General features: G+C 53.6%; 1 protein-coding gene across 8 annotated transcripts in view; it reads left to right on the forward strand.

Moving 5' to 3' along the window:
* LAMB3 (laminin subunit beta 3) overlaps positions 1-21,805 on the forward strand; it is a 126,132-nt gene extending 104,327 nt beyond the window's left edge. For all 8 annotated transcript variants that reach the window (XM_067032427.1, XM_067032420.1, XM_067032386.1 and 5 more), the window contains 18 exons: positions 1,961-2,152; positions 3,189-3,252; positions 3,601-3,794; positions 5,652-5,772; positions 6,535-6,723; positions 7,759-7,914; positions 8,279-8,475; positions 8,786-8,897; positions 9,619-9,997; positions 11,215-11,375; positions 11,467-11,687; positions 11,969-12,166; positions 12,486-12,630; positions 16,527-16,734; positions 17,133-17,274; positions 17,681-17,857; positions 18,569-18,722; positions 21,296-21,805. In XM_067032427.1, the coding sequence (XP_066888528.1) occupies positions 1,961-2,152; positions 3,189-3,252; positions 3,601-3,794; positions 5,652-5,772; positions 6,535-6,723; positions 7,759-7,914; positions 8,279-8,475; positions 8,786-8,897; positions 9,619-9,997; positions 11,215-11,375; positions 11,467-11,687; positions 11,969-12,166; positions 12,486-12,630; positions 16,527-16,734; positions 17,133-17,274; positions 17,681-17,857; positions 18,569-18,722; positions 21,296-21,432 (3,147 nt within the window). In that variant the 3' untranslated portion in view covers positions 21,433-21,805. The remainder of the gene's footprint in view (positions 1-1,960; positions 2,153-3,188; positions 3,253-3,600; positions 3,795-5,651; positions 5,773-6,534; positions 6,724-7,758; positions 7,915-8,278; positions 8,476-8,785; positions 8,898-9,618; positions 9,998-11,214; positions 11,376-11,466; positions 11,688-11,968; positions 12,167-12,485; positions 12,631-16,526; positions 16,735-17,132; positions 17,275-17,680; positions 17,858-18,568; positions 18,723-21,295) is intronic.
* Positions 21,806-21,923: the final 118 nt, after the last annotated feature.

Genomic DNA, 21,923 nt, shown 5'->3' on the forward strand with positions numbered 1-21,923 from the left:
TATGTATATATATGGCTGATTCACTTTGGTGTACAACAGAAACTAACACAGTATTGTGAAGCAATTATACTCCAGTAAAGATCTATTTAAAAAAAATAGTGGGCAGAGGACTTGAATAGGTAATTCTCCAAAGAAGACATACATAGGACCAACAGTACATGGACAGACACTCAACATCATTAACCATCAGGGAAATGCAAATCAAAACCACAATGAGATGTCATTTCATACCTGTCAGAATAGCCATCATTAAAAAGATAAGGAATTCCCTGGTAGCCTAGTGGTTAGGCTTCTGGGCTTTCACTGCTGTGGCCTGGTTTCAGTCCCTGGTTAGGGATCATCCTGCAAGTCCCGTGGTGCGGCCAAAGAAAAATAGTTAAGAGATAAGTGTTGGTGAGGGTGTGGAGAAAAGAGAACACTTGTGCACCATTAGAGGGAATGTAAATTGGTGCAGCCACTATGGAAAACAGTATGAAGTTTCCTCAGAAAGTTAAAAAAATAAATCTACCGTATGATCCAGCAATCCTACTTCTGGGTATGTATTGGAAGGAAATGGAGTCACTTTTTCAAAGAGATATCTGTAACTCCCATGTTCATTGCAGTGTTATTCACAATAGCCAAGATATGAAAACAATGTAAGTGTCAATCAGTGGATGAATGGATAAAGAAGATGTCATACACACACACACACACACACACAGAGGAATATTCAGCCATGAAAAAAGAAGGAAATCCTGCCTCTTGGGACAACATGAATGGACTTTGAGGGCATTCTGCTAAGTGAAATGAGACAGACAGAAAGACAAATACTGCATGTCTTCACTTATATACACAATCTTAAAAAGCTGAACTCATCAACATAGAGAAAAGGATGGTGGTTGCCAGGGGCTGGAGGGTGGGGGAAATGGGTGGATGTTGATCAAAGGATATAAACTTCCAGGTTTATAAGATGAATAAGTTCTACAGATCTAATGTATGGCGTGGTGACTATAATTAATAATACTGTACTAGACACCTGAAAGCTGTTAAATGACACACAAAAAGGTCATTATGTAAGTGGATAGAAGTGTTAGCTAACCTTATGGTAGTAATCATTTTGTAATATATATGTGTATCAAGTCATCACATTTGATACCACTTAAACTTACATGTGTGATATGTTCATAATATCTCAATAAAGCTGGGAAAAAAATAGTGGAAAGCCACTGGAAGGTTTTTAGCAGAGGGGAGTCATGGCTCACTTTACATTTTAGAAAGAAAGTTCTCTCTGTGTGGAGGTTGGCTTATGAACCCAAGGAAATGTTCCAAGCTGGGACTGTCAGCATAAAGACAACATTTAAAGCCATGAGAAATGGATGAAATCACTGAGAGAAGAAGTAGGGACATGACAGTATGTCATGCTAAGGGGCTTGCATTTTATCTTTAGGCCAACGCAGACCCATGGCAGGGTCTCATGCAGGGAGTGACGTGATCAGATAAACCTGTAGGTGAAGTGGGGAGAGTGGCTTGGAGAGCCTGGACAAAGGCTGGGCTTGAGTTCCAGGCTGTTGCATGAAGCCAGGCTCAGTGCACCTGGGAACTGAACTATGGTCATGGCCATGCGAGGAAAAAGAGGAGGGACAGAAATGGGAGCTAGAGGTGATAAAGAATGGTTGACTGTGGGAGAATTTTCTGGCCTGGCCCCCTGCGTGGTGGGCTGAACTAGGGATCATGCCTTCTGGAACGCAGATCTGCCTTCTATCACTTTCCACGGCTCCCCTGGGGAAAACCCGCTGGGACCGGTGGTTTGTCAGGAGAATTGGACCCGGGTACCCCTGAGCCCACTTGTCCCATGCAGCCCCCTTTCTCCCTCCTCAATGTGGTTCTCAGGGGGCACCAGCACCTCTTTAATAGCCTCTTTCTGTGATCGCGCCCCCACTGCGGGGTCACTCAGGCCCCAACCCTGTGTGTGTCTCTGCAGGGGCCCACGCCTGCTGGCATGCTGATCGAGCGCTCCTCGGACTTCGGCAAGACCTGGCAGGTGTACCAATACCTAGCTGCCGACTGCACGTCTGCCTTCCCCCGGGTCCGCCAGGGCCAGCCTCAGAGCTGGCAGGATGCTCGGTGCCAGCCTCTGCCCCAGAGGCCTAACGGGCGCCTGGATGGGGCCAAGGTAGGCAGAGGGGACCCTGAAAATGCAGGCACGGGGAGAGGTCTCTCCCATTTCATCGCTCACATGGTCACCAGGCTTTGGAGAATCTATGAGAACCACCCCCTTCCCCAGGCAGTGAGCCTTGCTGTCTTTCCTGAGCTCCCCGATAGCGATCCCTCTGGGCACGTCTTTGCTGCACATCCTCTTTGCTGTCCAGGAAGGATATTTCAGAAACGCACTGAGTGTATTGCATAACCCAACCCCACTCTCTCCTTGAATCCTCCCACCTGGGGTCAAATCCTTTCATTTCTTTATCACTGCTCCCTCGCTCCCACCCACGGGGGCTGTATTTTGTCTCCTTTCTCTGGCTGAGGAGGCTCAGGGGAGCCCTCAGAGTTTCTCGGAGTGCCTTTCCTGTAGGCAGTGTGTCTCTTTCCTTCCCTGCAACGACTCCTCCTTGGTTATTGCCGTATCTAGATCCACGTAACCACATGCCCCAGACCACACGTCAGAACATGGAACTTGTCCCTGATTTGTGGAAGGTTGATGCGAAAACTCTTCCTGGGATATGCAGCTGAAGTCACATCCAATGAGTGTTATTTTTTTTTAATCAAGTAAGAACAGCATAGTTGAAATTGGGGTTGTCTAGAGTGTGGTGGTCAGCACGTCCATGCATCCTTGGCTCTGGACCCTCTCACTCATCCTGGGTCTTTGGAAAATTAGTATCCCCTAAACCCTCATATGTCTATTATATATCTTACTGTAACTTCTGACCCAAGGAAATCAGGAAATTCTTGGGACAGCTATATTTTCAACTGGAGAGGAGAGGTTGTACATACACACACACACACACACACACACACACACTCATCTAAGGCCCAGTGGTCATCTCCCTCCCCCAGAGTGATTGGCAGACCTCACATCCATGATCATCTCGGGCTCCAGGTAAGAAAGACCTTAGTATGAGAAGGTCAGGGCATTGAATGGAAAGGAGGACCTCTGGGCTTGGGCCATGGTTCACCTCTTCCTCAGGTCTTCCATTCCCCTCTCTCTGCAGGTCCAACTTAACGTTATGAATTTAGCCTCTGGGATCCCAGCAACTCAAAGTCAAAAAATTCAAGGTCAGTGTGGCTACTCCTCTAGCCTGTGGGACTGTGGATGGGGAACAAAACATGGTTGCAGCCAGATCATGGACATTTCCTAGTCTTTCCTACCTCTGTCAACATGGTTGGATTGAACACTTGCCCTGCTCAGCCCATAGGGGTATTGTGGTGGCCCCAGAGACTCAAAAGGCCTAAGCCAGGGTGGAGTGGGTCTTTTCTGTCGTGGGAAGGTTGAGGAAGATGGAATGGTGTGACCAGAATTCCTTTCCTTAGCATCCTGCCGTAGGAGTCTCCATTTGCCTCTAACTTCCCGTTCTTTATTCTCCCATCTCTACCCCCTCCCTCCTTGTTGTTTGTCCCCCTCAGAGCTGGGGAAGATCACAAACTTGAGAATCAACTTCACCAGGCTGGCCCCTGTGCCTCAGAGGGGCTATTACCCTCCCAGCGCCTACTATGCTGTTTCCCAGCTGCGTCTGCAGGGGAGCTGTTTCTGTCACGGCCATGCTGACCGCTGTGCCCCCAATTCCAGAGCCCCTGCCGGCCCCTCCACCACTGTGCAGGTGACAGCCCAGGGAGGGGGAAAGGAGAGGGGAGGGGCAAGACCCGGGCAGACTGATGTCTTTGGGGCTTCTATAAAGGAGGGAGGGCACTAAATTTAAGACTCGAGTACTTAATATTTTAGCAATGGTGAAAATGAGTCTAAATGACTATCATTTCAAAGGTCAGATTTTTCAGCACTTCTTTGGACCTGCTTTATGGTTTGAAATGATTTTTATTCAGTAATGTAGAAGTATATGTAAGTATAAGCATACATATAAGTAGAAGTATAAGCATGGGTGTTGGTGGGGGAGCTTAAGGCATTGATTTTCAGCACTGGCTGCACATTGTAATTTCCTGGGGTGCTAAAAAACATCGCCCAGACCCACACCTTCATACACTCTGATTTTGTTATTGTTATTTGAAGCCCCGGGTGATTCTAACATCCCGCCAGGGTGGTTCTGATGTCCTGCCATAGAGCCACTGGTTTGGGGAAGGTAAAGTCTCATGTAGAGGTGAGATATGGTGCAGGGTGAGAGAACAGAGTCTAACACAGATGCTAAGTCCACCCCAGAGCAGTTGAGTCAGATGCGTCAGGCATGGAAGAGAGAAACTCCAGCTTATCAAGCAACCCAGGGGATTTTGCTGTGAAACCAAACTTGAGAACCATCAGTAGAGGAGAGAGAGCCTAGGACCAAGAAACAGGGAGCTGTCATTGCACTTTTCTGGGGTTTCAGTTCTTCTTTTTTGCCCCAGTGATAGAGGTGCACGATGAAATCATGTAAAGTGACCCTTGAGAGAAATACAGGTGACATGAGCATCGGGTGGCTTTATCCTTTGCACTTCTGGGCCAGCGCTTGCCCCAGGCTACAGAGAAATGCAGAGGGAGACCAGTGCCAGAGATGTGTCATCCATTAGGGTCCGTCAACAAAAGACCAGAGCACAGGCTGAGCAGGATTGCCAGCATATGAGGAGGTAGAGGAGGGCAACGGCCTGCCCAGCCCCGGCGGTTCTCAAATCTGGCTGCACAATGGAATCACCAATCACTTTATAAAGTACCGATGCCTGGGCCTCGTCCCTGAGATTGGATTGAATTGGGCCTGAGCATTGGTATTTTTTAAAAAGCTCCCCAGATAATTCTGAAGTGCATCCAGAGTTGAAATCCATGGAATTAGAGAGACAAGGCAAGCCTGGTGAAGGACATGCCATTCTAACTGGCAGGATTTTGCCGGTGAATAGAGAGTGAGGGGACTTCTAGTCAGGAAGAAAAACATCAGTACAGGCCAAAAGGTGGGGGAAAGTAGGGCTTGTCCTGGGAGCAGCTCAGCTGTTCTGTTAGGAGTGAGTAGGGGATGAGGATGGAGCAAACACAATACAAGTCCTAGATGCCAGCCTGCAGGTGGTGAGCTTAATATGGAAGACAATTAGCATGCAATTGCTATTCTATTTTTATACCTTAATGAGTCTAGTAACAATTCATCATTGCAGTCTCATTAGCCAAACAACTGCAGTCATAGATTGTTGGAATATAAATCTCCAGAGGGCCCACAAGCTTCTAGAATCACAGTTTACAAGGCTTTCTAAGCACTTTACAGGTGCTACTTTGGACTGGGCAGCGTGGGGGTGGCCAAATGCAAGGGCTGAGCTTTTAAAAACCTAAATGGAGGAGCAGTGCAGGTGTGCATGCACGCGCACACACACACACACACACACACACACACACACACACACGCCGGCATCTGGGAGTGTCATAGGAGCTGAGTGAAGGCTGGAGGAGCTGGGGTCTGAGCTGGACCCTGTGGACAGAGCGGAGAGGGCAAGTCTGTCTCTGGGATGCTCCTGTGATAATTATTCATGGTAACCTATGGCCCCTCTCCTAGGTCCATGAGGTCTGCGTCTGCCAGCACAACACCGCCGGCCCCAACTGTGAACACTGTGCACCCTTCTACAACAACAGGCCCTGGAAACCCGCAGATGACCAGGACCCCCATGAATGCCAAAGTATGAGCCTGGGATCACCCACCTCCCCTGCAGCAGCTGGTTGGGGTGCTGGCCCATTGGAGACACAAGGAGAATCTAGTCTTTATTATTTAAATCTAAACCTAATTGCATTCTGTAATGTAAGCTCTCCTTGCTCTTTGGGGAAGGAGAGGGTATTTGAGAAAGTATTTGAGTTGCATCTTCCCACAGCTCCTGGCCCTTCTCCTCAGCCAGGCCTGGAGGGACCATGATTTGGTCCATGCTTCTGATGCCACGTGCCTTTCGTGCTAACCACAGGTCCTCCTACTTCTGGCCTATCCAGTGTAGGACATACGTGGTTTCCTGTTGTCATTCTTTCTACTTCAGATGTGCATCCAGAGTTGAAATCCATGGAATTAGATTCCTAGAGGCAGGGCCCTTCCCTGCATTAATGAGGGCAACAAAGATCCCCAGCCCAGAGAAGAGCAGTGACCCAGCAGGTGGCAGTGGGGGAGGGTTGGCATGGGACCATTCAAAGGGCTCTCTCTTTGGCTCAACATGGGTATTATTCTTGGGTTAGTCCCCACGCTGGCCGTCAAGAGGTCTGAGTTCTCTATTTTCCTTTCTTATTGGTTATATAACCTGAAATAAATTACGAAAGCCTCCCTGGGCCTCAGTTTCCCTGTTTGCCAGACCCGAGCATCTTGCAGAGTTGCTGGAGATGCCAGTGAGTGAGTGTGGAACGTGCTTTGTACCTGGCAACGATGCTGGTCAAATGTCAGCCCTAGTAATCTCCTTTTGCAGGGTGTGACTGCAACGGACACTCTGAGACATGTCACTTCGACCCGGCCGTGTTTGCCGCCAGCCAGGGGGCACATGGAGGTGTGTGTGACAACTGCCAGCACCACACTGAGGGCAAGAACTGTGAGCGGTGTCAGTTGCACTATTTCCGGAACCGGCGCCCCGGTGCTCCCGTTCAGGAGACATGCATCCGTGAGTAGGGGCTCCAGGGACCCAAGGCATCATCTGTCTGTTAATCCCCATCTGTTCTGGGCTCAACAGAGCACCTGTCCCTAAGGACATACAGGCCCTCAGGAAGCGTGAAGACTTGCTTGTGTGTCAGGACTTGTGGGCGATTGTTTTTAACTTAGCTGTGCCCTTCTAAGCAAGTCAGTGTGGTTTGCTCTTTATTTTTCTGCTTCCTCCAACATTAAGGACCCCTCCATGGCAGGGGTTATTCTAGTATCCTTGGGCCCTAGCACAACGACAGGCAAATAATTGATGCTCCAGGAATGTTTATTAAATGAACGTGTAAGTCACCCAAGAGTGACTTAACACATCACAAGGGCCAGTGAGTTCATATGGGAGAGAGCAAAGAGACAGAAGCACTCCGATCCGGGTGGGGTTCATCAGGTAAGACTTTCTAGGTGAAGGAAGAGTCTTTGTTTTGAAAGCCATGAAAGGGGCTTGGGTTTTGGGGTGGGAGAAAGTTGGTTCACTTCCTGTTGATATTATTTATTTATGGAACGAGTGAGAAAGTCTTGAGTTTGACTTCTGTTTCCAGCACTTGCTTGCTGTGTGACCTTGCGTATGTTCTTTGAACATCTCTGAGCCTCAGTTTCCTCATCTGTACAATAGGGATAAGCATCCTCACCTCTCAGGGTTATCGTGAGGATTACATAAGGTGACAGGCAAGAGTGCCCAGCTCTGTGCTGGCCACAGAGTAGCTGTTCAGTAAATAATGCCAACCAAAACTTTTATAGTACTTAACGTGTGCCAAGCACTGTTCCACATGCTTTACACTTACTCATTGATTCCTCATAAGAAGCCTATGAGTGTTGTATAATTACCCCCATTTTATAGGCGAGAAAGCTGAGGCACAGAGGGATTAAATAACTCAACTAAGGTGGGAAGGTTGTAAGTCAGGAAGTGGTGGAACAAGGATTTGAACCAGGAAGCCTGGAGTCTAGAATGTGCTCTCTGCTTTTCTCCTTTGTCCCTCCGGCCGTGGCTGCCTTCGTCTCTCAGCCTGCGAGTGTGATCCAGATGGGGCAGTGCCAGGAGCTCCCTGTGACCCAGTGACCGGGCAGTGTGTGTGCAAGGAACAAGTGCAGGGGGAACGCTGTGACCTGTGCAAGCCGGGATTTACAGGACTCACCTATGCCAACCCGCAGGGCTGCCACCGTGAGTAAGGGGCCCAGCCTGCCGTGGCGTGGGGCAGGAGGCCTGGGGCCACCAGATCTGTGACCGGTCCTGCCCACTGAGCTGCGTGTCGGGTGCTTTGCCACTGGCTTCCAGCAGGTGACAGCACAGGCCTGAGGTGGAAGGTGGGACAGAGTCCTCCCGAGGGAGGGCAGGTAGGTGGCCAAGCAGCCAGGTGCGGGGATTGGTGGGAAAGTGCGGTGGCCTTATGAGCCAGCCAGTTATCTGGAGGGAACGGCCCTGCCTCGTTCTTTTCCCAGGCTGTGCCCCTCCCTGATGCACGTCCTCTGGGGGTAAGATTTTGGTGGCCCGGCCCCGGAGCTCAGCAGCCCTCCCTCCCGTGCAGGCTGTGACTGCAGCGTCCTGGGTGCCCGGCGGGACATGCCGTGTGATGAGGAGAGTGGACGCTGCCTGTGTCTGCCCCACGTGGTGGGCCCCAAATGTGACCAGTGCGCTCGCTACCACTGGAAGCTGGCCAGCGGCCGGGGCTGCGAGCCATGTGCCTGCGACCTGCACAACTCCCTCAGCCCCCAGTGCAACCAGGTACATGGCGGGGTGGCCCCTGGGCCCCTCAGCAAGGGAGGGCTCCCGCCCACCAGCCTCTGTCTCCCCTCCGCACTGCCCTTCTGGGTCTTTCCAAAGTCAGACTGGGCTGCTTCTTCTGTCCGCCTTCCCCTGGGGAGGCCACCAAATGTCCCTCCGCCCGTGGCTCTCAGCCTTTGGCAATGCCACACTCGTACACCTTCTGCAGGGCCGTCCTGGGCTTTGACTGCAGAGCTTGTGTCCTCGTGGGAGCCCTTGCTTTGGGGTGCACTGGGGAGTTCTGCTCCCTGACCGGTCTCTCCCCGCACAGTTCACAGGGCAGTGCCCCTGTCAGGAAGGGTTTGGTGGCCTGACCTGCAGCACTGCAGCCATCCGCCAGTGTCCTGACAGGACTTACGGAGATGCAGCTATGGGATGCCGAGGTGTGCTCACTGAGTGGGGACGCGGAGGACACGGGGGGTGTGTGCACGGGTGGGCTCGTGGTGGGGACACGTGGGTCTGTGGTGTGGGAGGGCATCCCGTACTGGTCCACGCAGGGTGGGCCCTGGCAAGCCATAGGAGCTCTTGCTCCCCACCGCTGCCCCGGGGCTGACACCAGGCCGTCCCCATGTCCCTATGTGTGCATGACAGGAGGGCTGCTTTGCTTCCCAGTTCCCTGAGAAACCATTTCCCAGAAGCCATCTGCAGGAAACATCCTCCTCTCCCTCTTCATAGATGGAGAAAGTGAGTCCTGAGGGGCAGTCAGTTTGACAAGTAGTGACAAGCGCACGCAGACCCGAGTCTGTTCTCAGCTCTGTGACCTCGGGAGGAGTTGCTCCCCCTCTTCAGGCCTCAGTTTCCTCATCTGGGGAAGGGGCACACAGCCTCAGATGCTTCATCTGTGAGAATGGGAAAACAAGCGTGTTAACTCTGCCACAGAGTGTGTGGTGAGGGTCGGAAGCGTTAGCGTGTGCCTGGTGAGTGAGGCTCAGAGCAGCGCCTGGCACATCGGAGGTGCTACGTAAGGGCTGCTGTCATTACCATGATCTCATTCTGGCCTTGACAGTCTTATTCTAAGTGTGAAAGACCCTGAGGTCAGACCTCCTCTTCGGGCTTTCCCCACCGAACACCTGATCTTGCTGACCACCATTTCTCCCACCTTAGCCTGTGACTGTGACTTCCGGGGAACGGAGGGACCAGGGTGCGACAAGGCCTCGGGCCGCTGTCTCTGCCGCCCCGGCTTGACCGGGCCACGCTGCGACCAGTGCCAGCGAGGCTACTGTGACCGCTACCCGGTGTGTGGGGCCTGCCACCCCTGCTTCCAGACTTACGACGCCGGCCTCCGGGAGCGGGCCCTCCGCCTCAGCAGCCTCCGCAATGCCACCACCAGCCTGTGGCCCGGGCCGGGCCTGGATGACCGCGGCCTGGCCTCCCGGATGCTGGACACAAAGAACAAGCTGGAGCAGATCCAAGCCATCCTCGGCGGCGCCTCGGTCACGGAGCAGGAGGTGGCCCAGGTGGCCAATGCCATCGTCTCCATCAGGTCATTCCCTCTCCCTGCTGAGCCATGTGGCAGAAGAATAACTCCACGTGGGTCCACATAGGGGCACCCTGGTCCTTCCTTACACAGGTTACAGCCCTTTACCGTCTACCAAGGCTTCTCACAGGCGCCTCTCTTTTCACTGCCACAACAGTCCTGGGAGGTTGGCGTGGCGGGTGTTATTCCTTGTATTTTGCAGGTGAGGAAACAGGCCCAGATAGGTGACATGATAGAGTCACGTGGCCACCGAGGGGCAGAGCCGGGGACCGGGAGTACAGGGGCATGAGCCCAAGTCCCGAGTTCCTTCAAGTGCCCGGTGCCGCCCGCGGGAGAGTCAGCTTTGCATTAGTCAGCCTTGGGGAGGGCATCTGAGAGGCAGGGCTCTAAAAATAACTTGCGTTTGCCTTTGGGATGGGAGCAGTCCCACCCACGTCCCCTCCTACCAGCAGAGGCGCCTTCTCAGTGAGGTTTCGTTCTGAAGTTTTGATGAGTTTGCTTTCCCTGAGCGCTTGCTGACGGTGAGGGCCTGAGCCATCTAGGTGTGCCATTGACCTTGGTCTCGGAACCGAGTAGGGAGTCCGCAGGCAGTTTGCGGGCTGGGTGTGCAGGCCTGGCGGGGCTTTCCAGAAGGACGGTCCGTGCTGAGCAAAGCCTGGCCATGGAGAATGCGAGGCTGGTGGAGGGAATGGTGGTGGGTGGAGCTGCAGAGGGCCCGGGAGGGAGGAATGTCTGAAAGCTCAGCCGTGGTGGGTCAGGCCTGGTGACCCCCTTCAGGTGGAGACCACCAGTGGGCAGCAGCTACGGGAGCTCCGTGAGGAGGTGTGGGCTGCAGAAGAGAGACTCGGGAGCCTGCTGTACAGGCGGTGGCTGATGTCAGCCTGCAGGCAGCGGAGGAGGAGGAGGGGCTCAGGGGATGCTCCTTGTGGAAACCGACATGGGGAGGTGGAGGAAAGCCGGGACCAATAGGGTCACACACGCCAAGGAGGGAGAGATTTTTATGGATCTGCCTGCATAGGAGTGGAGGGAGGTTGTGCTAGCTTTTGCCTAGCAGGATCCTTTCCTGCTAGGAAAGGATGGCTAGCCGTGGAGGCTCCTTTCTGTGGCTTTTGCTGACGGCGTCTCTTTTTCCTGACTCAGTAGCGATTTCTCCGAGGGGATGGCTGGCTCTAGGGAGGAAGCCCCCCTCCTGTATTTTAGTGGAAGGTTCTCTCCCACTTCAGACAGACTCTCCAGGGCCTGCAGGTGGATCTGCCCCTAGAGGAGGAGACCTTGTCCCTCCCAGGAGACCTGGAGAATCTGGACAGAAGCTTCAATCGCCTCCTCGTTATGTATCAGAGCAAGAGGGAGCAGTTTGAAAAAATAATCAGTGCCGATCCTTCAGGTGAGGGGAACACCACGCCGGGCCAGGCTTCATCTCCGTCTCCAGGCCTCCGGTTCCAGGGCCAGCTTGGTTCTGTCTCTTCTTCCCACAGGCGCCTTCTGGATGCTGACTGCGGCCCACCAGCGGTCATCCCAGGCTGCTCAGCAGGTCGCGGACAGCTCCCGCCGGCTGCCCCAGCTCAGGGACAGCCGGAGAGAGGTGGAGAGGCTGGAGCAGCAGCTGGGAGGGGCAGGAGGCACCGGTGGCCCCCAGCTTGCCGCCCTGAGGCTGCAGATGGCTTCCTTGCCTGATCTGACACCCACCGTCAACAAGGTGACTCCTGTCATGGGGCCCCACTTCCAGAGGCCCCCTGTCCCAGCTTGTCACTCACCAACTGTTGCTCCACATTGCCCCCTGGGGCCACGTGGACCTCCCACAGCCCCGCCCATCCCGACCCTTGACCCCACATAGTGTGTTCAGCAGTTACCAAGGAAACAAGTTTCTGGTACCCAAGTTGCCATGGAGATGTCTGCCTGCTTGTTTCCCAGGTGTGGGTGGGGAGTGATCACTGAGAAGGCTTGGGGACCCCCTTTGACGCCCCCGTCTCTCCGCAGCTCTGTGGGGGCCACAGGGAGATGGCTTGCACCCCGGAAGCATGCCCTGGGGAGGTGTGTCCCCGAGACAACGGCACGGCCTGTGGCTCCCACTGCAGGGGTGCTCTCCCCAGGGCAGGTGGGGCCTTTCGGACGGCAGGGAAGGTGGCCGAGCAGCTGCGGGGCTTCAATGCCCAGCTCCAGCAGACCAGGCAGATGGTAGGTGTGGCTGAGGTGGGGTGGGCCCATGGAGGAGGAGGCAGAGGGGACAGAGTCCCCGAGCAAGTCAGAGCTCCCATTTTGCAGCCAGGAGTCGAAAGCCCAGAGATGTCAGGTGACTTTCCCGTGGCCCTACAGCAAGTGAGAGATAGAGTCTGAGGCCAGTGTTTATACATCATTTCTGTTGGGGCCAAACCGAGCTAGTTACAAAAGTTTCCTAGGTAGATCTTGGGTAGCAGATGCCTCCAGAATCCTCGGGGGCTGCTGAGAGGCCGTCTTGGGGCTTTAACCACTGCTGACCCATAGTGTGTGTCAGCAGATCAGGGCAGCCGAGGAAGCCACCTTGCAGGTGCAGTCAGATGCTCAGCGTTTGGAGATGCAGGTGAGCACCAGCCGCTCCCAGATGGAGGAAGACGTCACACGCACGCGACTCCTCATCCAGCAGGTCCGGGACTTCCTCTCCGGTGAGCTGGTCTTCACCTTTCCCTGGGCTGATGTTTTTGTATGTTTGTTTGTTTGTTTGTTTTGCGGTCCGCTGGCCTCTCACCGCTGTGGCCTCTCCCGTTGTGGAGCACGGGCTCTGGACGCGCAGGCTCAGCGGCCATGGCTCACGGGCCCAGCCGCTCCGCGACACGTGGGATCCTCCCGGACCGGGGCACGAACCTGTGTCCCCTGCATCGGCAGGCGGACTCTCAACCACTGCACCACCAGGGAAGCCCTGGGCTGATGTTTTGACTTCTGCCTGTCCTCAGTGCTCCATTCCCTGTCCCTCACCCCATTCGTCAGTCAGCTACTTCCTTCCTTGATCTCCATGCCCCTGGACCAGCCCCCATCACTCACCTGGATAGCTGCACAGCCTCTAGGTGACCCCCCACCTCCTTCCTGCTCCTTCATAGCCCGTTCTCAGCAGAACAGTCTGAAACATATTTGAAAACTGTGTAAGTGGGGTCACACTCATGCTTAAAATCCTTCACTGGCTTTCCCTTGTTCTTGGGATAAACTCTCAGCTCCATACCATGGCCTCTGTTACCTCCTGGGTATGGGCTGTATCCTCTCCACTTTGCTCACAAACTGTCTTTGAACAGGCCAGGCTCTTGCCAGCCTCGGAGGCCCTTGCTGTCCCTCTGCCTGGGATGCTCTCTCTAAGGCTGTTGCTTCTTGCCCTCCAGGTCTGAGATTAAATATCTCCCTCGGGGGGCCTTTTCTGACCACCCCATCTGGTCATCCCCCCGCCCCCCATATTCCGCTCTGGAGTCTGACCTTCACTGCTCTACTCTGAGCCTGTGGTTGTTGAGCTCACCTGTCTACAAGTGTAATGTTTGTCTCCCCACTGGACTCTAAACTCCACGAGGGCAGGGATGGCTGTCTGTCTTATTCACTGTGTCCCTGGCACTTAGCATAAGTCCAGGCCCAGAAAAGCACCCAGTGTTGATTGAATGAATAAATGAACCCGATCTCCTCCCTTGCCATCTGGGGAGTGGGAAGGTCCCTGGACAGGACTCAGGAAATCTGTGGGACTTTAGGCAAGTTGTTTTCCTCTTTGCCTCATCTTTCGCTTCTGCCAACGGGGATGACAGTATTTTACAAGTTTATTCCGGGTGTCAAGCAACTGACGTAAAATGTGTTTTGAAAAGTTAAAGATGCCTCAGGAATATGAACCGATATTATTAAATTTCTGCTCCCTGCCAGGGAATTTGCTTGGCTGGGAGCCCAGTTAACATGAGCTGAGGGCCTGGTGTAATGACAGTCGTTCTTCCTGCTGCTATTGCGGTGCGTTTGCTTCAAGAGGCCAGAGCCCCCTCCTGGGTGCAGGTGGCAGGTGGGAGAGAAGCAGGGACAGGCCAGAGTCTGGGGATGGGACTCACAAATAAGGAAGTCTTTCCCTGAGTGAAGCCGTGTAAGGCAGGCTAGGTGGCCCCCCATCCTGCATCAACCCCAGCTAGGGGGTGGTGGGATAGGAAGCCTGTCTTTGGGGTGCAGTCTGGGCTCCAGTGAATGGGCAGGGAGTGGCCGTGCTGTGGGGTCCCTGCTGTCCGCTCAGTTATGCTTGTGTCTCAGGTTGAGTCCTTGGACAGGATGAGGGGCAGAGAAAAGGAGCAGGGCCTGAGAGAGACCTGGGCCCTGGGAGGGACCTGGGACAATTCTTACAGTCTCCATGGCTGTGGATTCTAATGCTCAGGGTCCTGCTGCAGGAAGCATGGGTACCAGCTGCTGTGGGCACGCAGGGTCACAGCGAGGGCGGGAGAGTGGAAGGCCAGCGGAGGAGGGAGGAGACACCATCTTTCTCAGGTCATCGAAGGAAGTGACAAAAATAATAGGTTTACTGAGTTCTTACTAAGTGCCAGGCACTGTTCTAAGTGCTTCACATTATTTAATCCCGACTGCCTACCGCTTTGCATGTGAGGACTCCAGATACAGGGAGGTTAAGAAACCCGCCTAAAAGCAGCCAGCTTGGAGGGAGTACGGGTAGGGTTCACCTCACTCTGGAGTCCACGCTCTAGATTATTGCGTTATGAGATGGACCGCCTCCTAGCACCCCACCACCCATCTTGCTTCTCTGCCTTCGCTAATGTTGGTCCTCTCCCTGCATTGTCTCCCTTGCCCTGCCCCACCCCTCCAGACCTAATTCCTACACACCCTCTAAGGATCCCCTGGGTATCTCATTCTCCAGGAAGCTTTCCTGGACCTGTCAGACTGGGTTAGGTGCACCTGTAACAGCTGTCCTAGCAGCCTGAGCTTACCCCCGTCACTCAGGGCTGTGTTTCCTTGTCCCACTAGATTTCAAGCTCCATGAGGACAAGGACCAAGTCCAATCTGACTTGCAGTCTCAGCTCCCCACATCCTGCTGCACAGAGCAGTGAACGTTTGCTGAGCCCACCCCGCGACTCAGAAGCCCACGGAACTGAGTGTAACTCAGACCAAGCCCATGGGTGCAGCTGAAGTGAAGCTGAACAAAGGAAGGGCAGGCGCTAGGCAAGGGTGTGCTTTACTGTAAGAGGCTTTCTAGGGAAGGCACATATAGGCCGCGTTGAGTGTAGGACTCTGGGTTAGGTGAGAGGTTGGTGGTCTCTATGGGGAGGTCCTTGTGAAAGCTCGTAATTGGGGAAAAGCCCACTTCATTAAACTCAGACACAATCATGCCTTGAGCTCCTGCGGTGTGCTGCCCTGGCCCCAAAAGGACATAGCAATAAAGAGGCATGGTTTCCACCTTCCAGGAATGTCCTTCCACCTGGCATGGGGAGGGGACAGGGTCTAGGACCTGTGTAGCCAGCTGGTGAGGAAACCTTTGATTGCAGAGTAAGGCTGAGTGGGCCCCAGAGGAGTTAAGTCCCAGGGCAAACTATCTGGGTGGGTGGATGCCCCCTTCCCTGCCATGTCAGTACCAGTGGAATCTGTAAAAGGGACCATGGGGAGGAGATGCCATCTCTGTACTTCTGACCTTACTCTCTGACCCAGAGTTGGATTGTGAAATTCCTGCTAAATTGATTGTTTCATATCATCCCTCGAGGTTGGGCATTGTGATTCCCATTTCACGGATCAGGAAACTGAGCTCAACGAAGCCAGTTGACCTGTCCCAGTTTGCTTGAATAGTAAAGAGGAGGCCTGAGACTGGAGCCCCTTCAATCATTCATTCAATGTACAAACAGAGCGCCTCCAAGTGCCATGCACCGTGCTAGGGGCTGGGCTATAGCTGTGGATGAAAGCCAGTCCCTGTCCTCATGTTGTTTACATTCTAGTGGGGAAATGACAGAAAACCCAATAAATGAGTTAACAGTGTTCAGCACGTGGGTGGTGATAAATGTTAGGGAGAAAGATAAAGCTGAGAAGGAGGATACGGAGTGTTGGCAGAGGGTAGATGTTGCGATCCTAGATTGGATGGCCTGGGCTGGCGCCTCTCAGAAGGTGACATGTGAGCAAAGCCCAGGTAATCTTGATCTGCCTCTGCAAAAGCGAGCCCTCTGCCCCAGAGGAGGGGCACGTGGAAGGGGTCTTATTGCCAAGGAAGCAGTTCCAGTCCCTGGCTGGTCTCCCCACTTCAGGGCTGATTATATCTGTGCTCCAGGCATTGTTCAGTACCAGCTGCCTGGTACCACCTCCTTTTCCCCAGCCTGCAGCTTCCCGTGGTGCCACTTAGTTGCCACAGCTGTGCCGACAGCCATATCCTCCCGCGGCAGTGAGCCCGGAAATTCTCAGAGCCGGGCGCCTGAGTGTGCCTGGGAGGGAGAGGCAGCTCTTCGGGCAGCCCGGGCAGAGATGGCATGGAGGTGCTGCCCACGGGTGCTGCTCAGCCTGGAGAGGCCTCTGATCTTTGGGCGAGGGGTCTGAGCTCCCCCATTCCGATGGATGGTTTGTCTTCCAGACCCTGACACTGACGTAGCCACCATCCAGGAGGTCAGTGAGGCCGTGCTGGCCCTGTGGCTGCCCACAGATTCTGCCACCGTCCTGCGGAAGATGAATGAGATCCAGGACATCGCAGCCAGGCTCCCCAACGTGGACCTGGTGCTTTCTCAGACCAAGCAGGACATCGCTCGGGCTCGCAGGCTCCAGGCTGAGGCTGAGCAGGCCAGGTGTGGCCCTGGGCCCTGAACTTCTCCCAGGATCGGGCTGGGGTTTTGCCCCCCAACTCGGTTGCTGGAAGCAAGAGAGGAACGTCTGCAAGTCAGAGGGGTGCCGAGGGCTGGGAGACAGGAGGAAGTGCTTACTGTGGTGGGGGATGGTGAAGCGATACACAGCATCCAGCTGAAACTTTGGCACGGCCCCATCTTCCTTATTGGAAACCGTCCCCAAAGGCTGCCTCAGACAACCTGCTTGGTGGGGTCCTGGGATGGAAAAGCTACTGAGTTAATACTTGGCTTCTTATCTTGGCTGGAAAGGATACTCTCTGGACTGGGGAGTGAGTTGGATCCCACATCTCTTCATTCACTGTGCACCTATTCCACACCCCCTTCCATTCCCCCGGCCCCAGGAGTCAAGCCCACACAGTGGAGGGCCAGGTGGAGGATGTGCTGGGGAACCTGCGACAGGGCACGCTGGCACTGCAGGAGGCCCAGGACACCATGCAAGGCACCCGCCGCTCCCTTCAGCTTATCCAAGACAGGGTTGCTGAGGTAGGCATTATGGCTTCCTTCCCCCACTTGTGGGAATGAACATTCAGACTCAGGCACAAGACATAGAAGATGCCAGGAAGTGACCCGGGTGGAAACTGAGCTGGGGCCCTAAAGAAGGGAGCCTATGAGCCTTGGGCCTGGCCTCGAGCCTTTGGTTTTCTGCTCTCGTGGCTGGTGCAGGAGCCAGGGTGGGCTCTGAGCTGCTGCAGGAGTGGGTGGGGGGTGGTCAGCTGAGCTGGAGAAGGGGGAGGCCTGGATGCTGGGGGCAGATAGAGGGTTGGGGTGGTGGTGATAGTGATGTCCTGCTTGTAGAGAGTTTTTGTGACCTGATGAGTTGGAGAAGAGAAGAATGAAGGTCACTGCCTATGAGACCCACCCCAAACTCCGGGTCTCTTTTTCCACAAAGGTTCAGCAGGTGCTGGGGCCAGCGGAAAGACTGGTGACGGGCCTGATGGAGCAGCTGGGTGGCTTCCGAGCACGGATGGAGGAGCTCAGCCGCCGGGCCAGGCAGCAGCGGGTGCAGGCAGTCCAGGCCCAGGAGCTGGCAGAGGAGGCCAGCAAGCAGGCACTGAGTGCCCAGGAGGTACCTAGAGGGCAGAGTTAGCCCAAGCAGCCATGGCCAGCGGGAGCAGGAGAGGACTCTATACACTTTATAAGACCATGGGCTCCAAAGCACTTCGAGTAGCAGTTATTCGGAAATATCCAGTGGGGGCTTCAGGATTAAGGCACACCTGGCCAGGCATCTGAATTCTCCCTCTGGCTGCCTTTGGTGGAGCTGGTTCAGGGATGCCAGAAACAGCCAGTCCAGTCCCTCTCCTTTCACAGATGAAGTGGTGACTCTGTCCAGACCTAAAGCTCATCTATGGAGGAGGTCTCTTGACCCCTGATCTAGAGCTTGGCCCCTGTCATGGTTATCCAGCCCAGACAGAAACTCTTGACTTAGCCCAACCTGAGCCCCATCACTGTCAGAATTAGATCAGAGAGAAGGTCAAAGAGCCAGTTTCAGTGTCTCCAGGGTACTGGTGGTCCCGGTACAATGGCCAAGCTGCCAAGCATACTATTAAGTGACAACTGTGTACCTGGTCCTGCGCTGGCACTGCAGATGAAGGGAGGGAAATACAGAAGTTAAGGTATGGCTTGTGGCCCAGGGGCTTTTACAGGCAGAATCAAGCCATTGGGGATATTAGGAGGCACCTCATCTCTATGTGCTGATTTGGGTTATATCAAGTCCTTTAGCCAAAGGTCTTTAGGACTTTGGATGATGATGATGTAGAGACTGTTCTTCCTTTTTCAGGGATTTGAGAGAGTAAAGCAAAAATATGCTGAGTTGAAGGACCGGTTGGGTCGGAGCCCCATGCTTGGAGAGCAGGGCAGCCGGATCCTGAGCATCAAGATGGAGGCGGAGGAACTGTTTGGGGAAACCATGGAGATGATGGACAGGATGAAAGGTGAGGGAGTGGTCCAGGGACTTGGACTTCAGGGCATTCCTGAAGGCTGCTCCCAACCCAGGGTTTCTGAGGCCTAATGTTTGGAGCTAGCAGTGCTAAGGCAGTGAGATCAATAGGGATTTCCTGAGCACCTAGTAAGTACAAGGCATATAATGTAGCTTTGAGGCATGTGGACACGTTCACAAAGACTAGGCCTGCCCTCAAGAGGCTCGCAATCCATTTTTCCTATTGGCCGCCAGCTTCATGAAACTGTATTTAATAGCACAAGGAGGACTGTGATAAAAGCCCAAATAATAGGAGCTCTAGGGGCTCAGAGGATAAATAACATCAGAGAGAAATGTTCAGGGAAGGTAATGTTCAAAAAAGATAAGATATGAGGTGGGCCTGGGAGGATGTATAAGCCTGGAAGAGGCTGTGAGGAGGAGGAGGGACATCAGACATGTTCTGAGGATGGAGGCGGGGCCACCCGACTGGAGAGGAGGGTTGATGAGGAGAGAACAGGTGGGAGAGAAGTAGCATGGAGCCAGTGTGGCTGGTCCACGAGGCCGGCCCTGATGCCAGGAGGAGGTGGGTAGACTCAGCCCTGGAGGCAGTAGGAAACCATCCAAGGGATTTGAATATGGCAAACCATAATGAAAGAAGCTTTCCAAAGGGTTCTGAGGTTCCTCGGAAAGGAGAACAGAGATTTCCAGGTTCAGTCTCTCACTGCCCTGTGAATGACAAAACCAGAGTCTCTTTGAACTTTAGAGAAAGGTTTTGACAAAAATCTGTTTGGCTAGCTAGATGGACACTATGGAGAAAGGCGGGCTGGCAAATTGACAGTGCCTATGGCCGGCGACAACTGAAGGGGGAGGCGAGAGGAGCTGACCTAGATGGAGGAGTCCAGGGCTGGGTCAGTGCGCGCCCTGGCCCTGTCCATCAGTGTCTTGTATGAAGATAAAGAATTTGCTAATCAGATCTGAGGATGACGGGTAGTTAATACACTAGATAACAGAACCAGCATTCTAAGGCAGTCTCAGAAGTCTAAAAGGATGGGCTGAAACTAACAGGATAAAATTAAGCAAGGAGAAAAATTCTCTCTCACTCTGGCCTTGTTTGGACCTAAACTCACAAGTATAGCTCAGGTGAGGTCTGGCTTCTCAGTGGATAATGTAGCTAAACACTTTATAACCAGTTAGTGATGCACAGGTATGAGTTGCTACTCACCCGAAAAAGACCCAAGAGTTTTGAGTAACTGTAAGCTTGATGTAAGTCAGAAGTGCCTTGCTCCTGCCAAAAGAGCTAATAAATGCAAAGCAGCCAAGACAAGGGGAGTAATGGCTCAAGGATGATATTAAAAATATTTAGTAACTGGTGTGTCCTGCACCTACCAGCCAGAAAGGCTCAGGTTGTAGCATTGGAGCAAGCATTTACCTGCTTGCAGGAATTTACCTTTAATTGCAGGGTTATGGGGAGGAGCAATGCTTAAGGAGCCTCTGGGGATGGGGGTCGGGGAACAGAACAGCAACTGTAAAAATGTCAGTATTTTATTAACCCCTAGGTCCGTGTGGGTACTCACTGGCTGAATGTCAGTCTGTTAATAAACCTGTTACACTCTGCTGATCTCCCAGGTGACATCGAGTTCAATGGAGGCTACTACATCTTCAAAAGGGATATCGATGAACCCACACGCTTGAAAGGGAGGGTGGCCATGGTTGGGTTGTAGGGAAGGCCTGGTGATTATATCAGATGAGGAGTGGATGAAGGAACTAGGGTGGTTTCATCTGGGGAAGATGGGGCCTTAGACATGTGAAGGACTGCCATGTAGGAAACAGAAAAAATAGATTCCTACACCCCAGGAGACAGACCTGGGACAATTGGGTGGCAGCAAGATGTGCTCAGATTCTGGCTTAATGAGAAGACTTTTTAACAAGCAGAACTGCCTTAAGTTGGAGCCTTGTGAGACAGTGCCCCCTGGCCCTGTTCCTAGAAAGTTCAGGCTGAGGCTGGGTACCAGCTCTCATGAATGTGGTACCGGGGGCTCCTGCCTAGGATGACAGGGGGGACTAGATCACTTTGGAGTCCTTCATATCCTTCACACATAATCTGGTGGTGGTATGCGGAATGGACCAGAGGGGGAGGACTAGATTTATCTGGAGTGGCATTTTGGGGGAGAAACAATGGGGAGGAATTCTGGCCACCCAGCTCTTTTGCCCTGGGGCCCACCTGAGGAATCATTGGTGAGATGGCAGCTGTCTGGGTCCAACATAGTGGGTTTCTAATCTTGGTGCCAGTGGCCTCCCTCCTCAGCCTGGGACAACTCTGCCTAGAGCAGAGGAGAAGAGTAGAGGCAGAGGATCCTTGGGTTAAGGGCTTCCTGGGTCTGGCCCCTGCCATGTTGTTCTAAGAGTGGGATGGGGGCTGGAGAGGCCTGAGGCTGGAGAGAGCTGCCTTAGGGGCCAGACTCCCTCAAGGTGGAGGTGATTTCTCCCACAGATGCTGCGTCCAGGTGGGTGGGAGGAGAAGGAAGGGTTGGGAGACTTCAGGTGTCTCACCTGCTCCTCTTCCACCCCTGCTGTTCCATCTGCCCTCAGACATGGAGTCGGAGCTGCTTCGGGGGAGCCAGGCCATCATGCTTCGCTCGGCGGACCTGACGGGGCTGGAGAAGCATGTGGAGCAGATCCGGAACCACATCAGTGGGCGCGCGCTCTACTACGCCACCTGCAAGTGATGCACCAGCGTCCAGCCTGTGGCCCTGCTCATCTGCCCTCTTTGCTTCTGGGGGCCAGACCGGCTCGGAATACTTTCCAGCTACATGAGAATTTTATGCAGCCTGAAGCACAGCCTGGACCACCCTGGTGTGCAGTTGTTAGGATTACTCTGGGCTGCAGCTGAGCCTGGGCTGATGGGGCAACTACCGTTGAGGGACGGAGATGGTGGAGGCGGGCCGCATCATTGTAACCAGGAGCTCTCAAGTGGAGGGCGCTTGGCTGGGCAGTGTCCTTGCCCTTCATTCTCCGTTGAGGCTGAATCCTGGACCAACACAGAAACATAACTAGAAATGATGTACAAGTGAAAAGCCCAATAAAAGTCTATAGAAAGGAGCCTGGAGTTTCAAAGAGGGGAAATAGTCTGCCTCTCTGTGAAGTAAACATTTCTCATTTGTTTCTGTCTCCCATCTGGGGTTCCTGGGTGCTTCTCTGCTCAAGCCTGAGGCCTGGT

This window comes from Kogia breviceps, chromosome 1 (assembly GCF_026419965.1).
Source record: "Kogia breviceps isolate mKogBre1 chromosome 1, mKogBre1 haplotype 1, whole genome shotgun sequence".
Lineage (NCBI taxonomy): Eukaryota > Metazoa > Chordata > Mammalia > Artiodactyla > Physeteridae > Kogia > Kogia breviceps.